We start from the raw sequence: 8,227 nt of genomic DNA on the forward strand, positions 1-8,227 counted from the left end.
CACCTACTTGAAGCATACTAATTATATTGTCTGGTATCTTAGTATCAGATAAATTAATAAACCAATTATTATTATTTTTAAAAAGATTCGGATTAGAATCTGAAAAAGAATTAGGATCGACATTTACTTCAAATTCTTCTCCTTTATCATTTAACTCTTGTTGTTTATTGATAATTTTATGTTTTTTTAACTAAGATGTATAATTTAATTTTTGTAGCCTGAAGAGGACCCAATTCGGGGTCGAAACGTTGTGTCTTTTTTAATAAAAGATTTTTTACCTTAGCCAGTGTCGGTCAATCAATTCTTTTTTATATTTATTTCAAAATTTCAACTGGCAATCGGATCACTTTTTTGTTAATGTTTTATATAGATAACTTTGTGAAATTAAAATGTGGATTTACATAAGAAAGAATGGGAAAAAGGGAAAGGGGAACGAGACAGAGGGAGTCAGAGAGGGGGGAGAGGGAGAGAGGGCGGGAGGAAGAAAGGGGAGAGAGAAGAGAGAGAGAGAGAGGGGGGGGGAGTGGAGAGAGAGAAAAGGAGAGAGGGAAAGAGAGAAATTATGTCATGTGATTTATTGTAAACTGATAAATAAAAATCAATCTTATATAATAACATATTAAATGTAAAAAATTTTTATTTTTTGAATATGTATGGCACATATAATTAAAGTTAATTTTTATATAACGTTAACATATTATTAATTCTTATTGTTATACAAACATTATGTTTTCTATATATATACGTACATTAATATTATAATATATTAATTTATAATATTATAATACATTTAATACATAATATGAGTTGTATATATATATATATAATACACGTAATATATAATATATAGTATTACTATAATATACACACACACACACACACACACACACACACATGCATACGCATATATACATGTACAATTTAAATAATAAAGAATTTGATAGTACGTATAAATATAAATATGTTGGCTATAAATGTTTATAATAAGTAAATAATAATTCAATATATGTGTGTCTATGTTGCGCGTACGTGCGCGCGTTCGTGCCTACGTGCGTGCATGCTTGTGTGTGCGTGCGCGCGTAAACATATAATTTTATTTATTAACGGAAAAAAATTAAAAACAAATCAATATATAATACAAAATAAATAGATAGTACATTTAGGTGCATTCATCATTTTACAATCATATTTATATATTTATATTTACACATTTTTATATTATTATTTTTATATTTTTATATTATATTCAACAGTAAAATTTATTATAATATTATATAGCTGTATAGTATTATTGATGCATGCAGTCATAAAGTTTGTAAATACAGAAGCATTTAATAGTAATACATTTAAATAAACAATAATTAAAGCAGTAAAAAAATAATGCATACAATATAAAAAATTGTTCATATAATGGTATGTCCGTATGCAAAGCTGCAATTTTTTTACATCCACCAATTAGAAGAAAAAATTTTCAAAATACTGTTTCTCTCTTTTGATTTGTTTCTTGCGAATTAATACTTTGCTCTTAATTTTGTCCAAATTCTCTATTATGGAATCCTAATATATTTAAACAAAGATTTATACAATAAAATCAATATACCGTTTATATAATAAACAAAACAAATATAAAATTAATATTCAGAAATTGATAAAATAGAACAATATTTCTTTTTTTTTCGCTTTCCATAATAATATTTATTAAATTTACCACCTTTAATTGATGTTTTTTCAGTAAATCTTCTGTGTTATTTATTTTATGAAACGTGCCTGCAAATGTCGTGTACCATGTTTCGACGTATTCCTTTATTAGCTAAAATGTATTATTTTTTGAACATTATTAATAAATAACGTTGTTATAACATTATGAAAATTATTATAAACATTATATAATAATTATTAATAACGCATTATTATCACGTTTTGTATACATATATAAACATGTAAAATTTTTACCTCAGTTTGATCTACAAAATATACGTTGTTAATAATAATAATAAATACTGCAGGTTTCATATCACTACTAAAAGCGATAAAACAGATGTATAATAATACACATAATAAACTTTTGTACACAATATTTATAAAAATATGCCACATTACCTTGGTTTTATTTTTTGAAAATTGTTTAATATGTACTGCAGTGTAATTTGATTCTTCGCATGCTTCGTAATAATATTAATATAAAACAAACTGTTAAAAAGATATTGATAGTCCTTCCTATAATTGTACTGGTAATAGTATATTAGATTGTTTAAATAATTATTGATGACATCAGTATCTTCAGAGCAAGCCAAGTATTCTAAAAATTTAGTGTCAGATTTATTCAATCCTACATCATACACTGATTGCCAAATGATTTTTTCGTTGATTATCATGAAACCGTTACAATATGTCCATTCCTTCCACCATGGCAAAAGTCTAAAATATAAAAAAAATTAATTTTCTTATTAAAATTTAGCATATGGACCTCTTGATCAAATTATTTAAATATTATAGGCGATACCTACAAGAATGATTAAGAAAGACTAAAGATATATAACAATATTTACTTGTGCTTTATAGAATTTTGTAGATGTTGTACTAATTTATTGTTGGCTTCTGTCTTACATTCGAAGTCGCCGAAAAAACATGCTCATCTTGCAGCTTCTTGTCGTAAACATTTTCTAAGGTCGTCACTATCATCAATTTCTTCATATTTGATTCTTTTAAGTACCTCGTTTAATGCATGGTGTATGTAATTCTAAAAATCGTTAAATATATATTTCTTTATTCATATTATAAATGTATTTAAAAATTATTAAAATCTCAAAAGATTAAAATAAAGGCGCTAATAAAATTAAAAATGATTTATTAATGTTTGATCAAACTGGTCAATACAAATCGTATTACGCATAACGTTTTGGCACTTAGGTACGAGCCTTTATTAAGTGGTGCTTTCAAGATGTTAAAGTGAAAGACATGATATTGAGTAATATACTTGATAAGGGCTCGTATCCAAAGGTCGAAACGTTGTGTGTAATACGATTTGTATTGACCAGTCAGATCGAACTTTAATAAATTATTTATAAAAATTATTATATTTTTCTATTATTTACCTATATATTCTTAAAATATTCTCTTTCTTTAAGACAAACATACATACAAATTTACTTATAGACGCGAGCGTTTATTTATGCACGTACATACGTTCAAATATACATACATATATGAAAAAATATGCTTTAATTTATGCGAAATATTTATAATATTTCAAAGATATAATTAAAGCACATTTGTTTGCGACGTATAATATTATGTAAAATTTTATCGTTGCGGTATTTTTTTAAATATTAAAATTTTTTGTAATTAATAAATGTATATGCAAATATCTGAAATATAATACTTCTATTAATATTTATTAAAATTTACCTTAAAAGTCCACATTTTAACTTGCATCATGGCTACAGAAAAAGTGCTAAATATGTATTCCAGAGCTTTAAACATAGGATACCATGCTATATAATCTTCTTCTCGATGCAAATACGATATTACATCTATGAATATAATGAATTTGAGTTCTCCTGCTATCGTTAAATGAAATGCATCATCGACAATTTGAGCACGATTAAGAACATGAATTTTCGTGTAATTATCTGATTTCAAATAACTTGAAATTCTTCGCCAATTCTCATCATCATAGTTCACGCGATAATATCCTGTCGAATAGTATATAAATCTTATAAATATTCATTATTTTAAATAATTTTATTATTATAATATATTTATTTTCAAACATTTTAGTTTTTTACTTTTGTTTATATAAATTATAAATTTAAAAAATCAGAAAAATTTAATACATATAAATAAAATGCAAATACATATAGAAAATTAATTAAAATAATAAATAAAGCTGTGCAAGATAGTGTTATATAGAATAAAATAAAATTGACTCTAGCTCTACATAAATTATGTAATAATTATTTTATATTAATTAGTAAAATTTCTGCATGTAACTTTACGAATATTCTATGTTTTACTTGTATATATTATTATACTTATTTTATAAATATAATTAATTTTTAATCATTTTTATTTTTATAGATTAAAATATTTGTAAAACTATAACTTTAATATTGATTGATATTATAATAGAAAACGCAGATGTATATCTTAATTATACATATATAATAATGCAGAAAATTACACAAAATATTTTAAAACTATTATAGTTCTACAATGAACATCTCAGATTTTTATGCGACAATGAATAAAATAGATAAAAATATGAAATAATAATAATTATGTATGTATAAAATATACTCGAGTTATACGTCATAATCAATTAGTCGATATTTACCAATTTGTTGTATATTGAAAATCATCCAACCATCCTCTTTAAATGTTGATAAAATTAAATGTCCTTTGCATAATGAAATATGTAAGAAATTGCTAAAATTGGAATCCGTCTGAGTAGTAAAAGTTATCGGTAAGCAAGGAATTTCTAATGTATCGATATTTTGTATTGATATATTTGTTTGGCTAAAAGAATGCTCATAACTTCGTATTATTTTTATGAGAGGACAATGTTTTTCCACAGCCCAATAATTCATTGTTGTTAAAGCAATATCTGTTGGCTAAATTCACAAAGTATGTAAAATATATAAGAAAACATTACAAATATGTTAAAATTGTATGTATATAATGTTAATATTATAAAAAAATTTTAATAAACTCTAAGAGCAAAATATAAAATTGCAATTCTATTCATATATTGTATATCTACCATATTTATATATCTTACATTTATATTATTAATAAATTAATGATAATATATATTGACAATAAATAATATAACATTATTTTAAATTAAATTTAATAATTTTATTCAATTTTTTAAGTATTAGTAAGCTTTAATACAGATTACATTTGAGCAAAGTATTCAAAGAATTATTAGAATTAAAAAATGATTAAAAAAAGAAATAACGAAACCAATAAAGAAGATAAAGACAAAACAAAGGATAAGAAAATTAATATAAAGGAAATAGATCTATGAGAGAAGTAAAATAAATATATAAAAGTAGTAATAAAAAAGAGTGATATTAAAAATATATCTAGTAGAAGATCTAGGAAAATAGCAGAATTGTTACACTAAAAAAACATTAGGAAATAATGTCAGTACAAGCCAAAAAATAACGGACATTTTATAAAATCGCGCTACTTCTATTATTAAACATTATTTAAGTTACACAATTTTATTTGTTTGATATTATATTTTATCAATCAAAATTAATATTGAACGCTAGTGGTGAAAATAAACTTGGCAAAATTGATTTCGACATAACTAGCAATTTTATTCAATACTTTCACGACGTTTCGACCATTTGGTTGTGGTCCTTATCAAGTGAGAATTCCATAACACAATATTACATAATAGTTTTTAACAATGTTGAAACATACAAGAACATATTTAAATGTTAAGTTATGACCATAAACACAAACATACCCATCAATTAAAATGAGATTAACGCAACATAAAACCGATCTTATGTAAAATTAATAGTTAAAAAAGGAACACGTCCCATCGCTATAATATTTCGTCAACAACTAAATTTGAAACGCACTACTAAACAATCTTTATTATTTTGTCGTAAATATTTGTCAAAGTCTCAGTGTCTTTCTGTAACAGTATTATCATGCTACTTTATGAAGAACATTTCAGCAATCTCTCTCTTTCTTACATGGTTCTCATTATGTAAAATGGTCGGTGATTTCCAATTAAAGTCATGTCCAAAATCACATCTGTGTTTACTCAAAACCGAATGATTAGACTCATGTAATTTAATATTGCTCGCATGTTCCTTCACTTTAGTGCATAAATGTCTTTTTGTTTGTCCAATGTATGAGGCATTACAATTTTCACAATTAATCTTGTATACTACATTCGTTTTTATATCATTAGTTATTAAATCTTTACCTCGTTTTATCAGCCTATCTAACTTTTTTAGCAAACTATAAACGACATTTAAGTTAGCATTTTTAAGTGACCTTTTAATACTGTCGCTAACGTCTTTAACTATGGAAGTGAAATCACATATAGTAATTCTTATCTCGAGTCGAATTTGCATTGTCGTTATTGTCCAAATCATTATTCAAATTATCGTTATTATCCGCATTGTGACGAATAACATTTCTATTATTATTTAGTACATTAATTTTTTTATTTACATATTTATTAATAATACGATCCGGAAATCAATTATTAATTAAAATGTTCTTTACAATCTCAATATTTGTATTATGAAATTGTTCGTTTGAAAGTAAAATTGCATAGTCTACTAAATTATAAATCGTATTAATTTTATACTTAATAGGATGACTCGTATAAGTATAAAATTAATACGATTTATAATTTAGTAGACCATGCAATTCTACTTTCAAACGAACAATTTCAAATTTAGTCGTTGACGAAACATCATAGCGATGGGACGTGTTCCTCTTTTAACTATTAATTTTAAATAAGATCGGTTTTATGTTGCGTTAATCTCATTTTAATTGATGGGTATGTTTCTATTTGTGGTCATAACTCAACATTTAAATATGTTCTTGTATGTTTCAACATTGTTAAAAACTATTGTGTAATATTGTGTTATAGAATTTTCACTTGATAAGGACCACAACCAAATGGTCGAAACGTCGTGAAAGTATTGAATAAAATTGCTAGTTACGTCGAAATCAATTTTGCCAAAATTATATCTTATATTGAATTACTTACGTGTTATTTATATATGAGCGAATGCTTTTCCAAAATATTTCTTTGGTGAAGGCGTGTTCCATCATGCGCATTAAAAAAGGTGCTACGATTTATTTCAAAATGATAAATTTGTTATATTATATTATAAATACATATTTATTATAATGGTTACTTGTAAACAAAACAATTTTATAAAGAAAGGAAAAACTATATATATCTATATACAAGGTAGTAATTGCGTAAGAGTGAAATGTCTTTTAATGCAGTACTGATTATCATTCTATTTTTTAAGTAAATTTTTCAATAATTCTCACGAAGATAGCAAAACATTAAAGGACTATACGGTTAATCCCATCTACTTACACATGTACAGTTATTACTGGACATGTTTGTGAGTGTTTGTGTGTGTGTGCGTGTATACTTTTACAAGAATAATATTTAATTCAAATCCGGATAAAGAATATTACTTATCTTCTAACTTTAAACATATTTTAAAATATTAATAAGTAAAAATTTACGCGGACTATTTTTTTATAATACGTATACCTCTGATAGAATTGGGAATTTTCAATGAACTGTTAACTTGTGAAGTAGAAGGCCACACATGATAATCACAATCCAAATTAAAAGAGTAATGTTGATTTTGAACAACAAATAAATTTATTATTCTGTAACGAAGCACCTTTCCCGACGCCACGGATCGGCTCGTCGGTGCCAGGATTCGGGAAGAGGGGAGACTCAGATTTACAATGACACACGGTTGCTCTGGTAAAAGTAGAGTTTATTCGGGGCCACCTTCCTGTGGTTCTCCCGTGATTCAAACCATTATACACAGCACAGTATAATCGGACGAAACGCGACCAGATGATACAGACGCGTACACGACTTATTGCTAGGATTGACAGATAGAAATATTACGGACGAGACGCGACCAGATTATACGGACGCGGACACGACTTATTGCTAGGATTGACGGATAGAAATATTACGGACGAGACGCGACCAGATTATACGGACGCGGACACGACTTATTGCTAGGATTGACGGATAGAAATATTACGGACGAGACGCGACCAGATTATACGGACGCGGACACGACTTATTGCTAGAGTTTCCAACGCGGACACGCGTACGGGCGCCCTGAGAAGGGCGAGCTCCGTCGGGCGCCGGTGACTTTCAGGTAGGACCCGGTGACCGAGGACGCTCGGCCTGCACGACGAGAACGCTCGTCGGCCGGGGTGATTTACGGACAGGACCCGGTGACCGAGAACGCTCGGCCTGCACGACGAGAACGCTCGTCGGCCGGGGTGGTTTACGGACAGGACCCGGTGACCGAGGACGCTCGGCCTGCACGACGAGAACGCTCGTCGGCCGGGGTGAGTTACGGACAGGACCCGGTGACCGAGAACGCTCGGCCTGCACGACGAGAACGCTCGTCGGCCGGGGTGAGTTACGGACAGGACCCGGTGACCGAGAACGCTCGGCCTGCACGACGAG

The 8,227-nt window shown here is 27.9% G+C and overlaps 1 protein-coding gene across 1 annotated transcript; it reads right to left on the bottom strand.

Annotated features, from left to right (window-relative positions):
* Positions 1-1,717: 1,717 nt before the first annotated feature.
* LOC114929062 (aminopeptidase N-like) lies at positions 1,718-7,377 on the bottom strand. The gene is made up of 7 exons (XM_085484018.1): positions 7,277-7,377; positions 6,752-6,833; positions 4,337-4,613; positions 3,409-3,695; positions 2,550-2,740; positions 1,954-2,418; positions 1,718-1,810 (listed from the first exon to the last, which is right to left on the bottom strand). The coding sequence occupies exons 3-5, from the start codon at positions 4,587-4,589 to the stop codon at positions 2,633-2,635; spliced, it is 648 nt and encodes a 215-aa protein (XP_085340144.1). The 5' UTR covers positions 4,590-4,613; positions 6,752-6,833; positions 7,277-7,377; the 3' UTR covers positions 1,718-1,810; positions 1,954-2,418; positions 2,550-2,632.
* Positions 7,378-8,227: the final 850 nt, after the last annotated feature.

Source organism: Nylanderia fulva, unplaced genomic scaffold (assembly GCF_048542155.1).
Source record: "Nylanderia fulva isolate GAGA-0341 unplaced genomic scaffold, ASM4854215v1 Scaffold289, whole genome shotgun sequence".
In the NCBI taxonomy this organism is placed as follows: domain Eukaryota; kingdom Metazoa; phylum Arthropoda; class Insecta; order Hymenoptera; family Formicidae; genus Nylanderia; species Nylanderia fulva.

Excerpts from the sequence above, each read along its gene's own strand:
- LOC114929062 (XM_085484018.1), bottom strand. The coding sequence starts at position 4,589 with ATGAATTATTGGGCTGTGGAAAAACATTGTCCTCTCATAAAAATAATA. Across the intron at positions 3,696-4,336 it reads TTTCAATATACAACAAATTG|GATATTATCGCGTGAACTAT; the intron begins GTAAATATCGAC and ends ACTATTCGACAG. Across the intron at positions 2,741-3,408 it reads TTAAAATGTGGACTTTTAAG|AATTACATACACCATGCATT; the intron begins GTAAATTTTAAT and ends AACGATTTTTAG.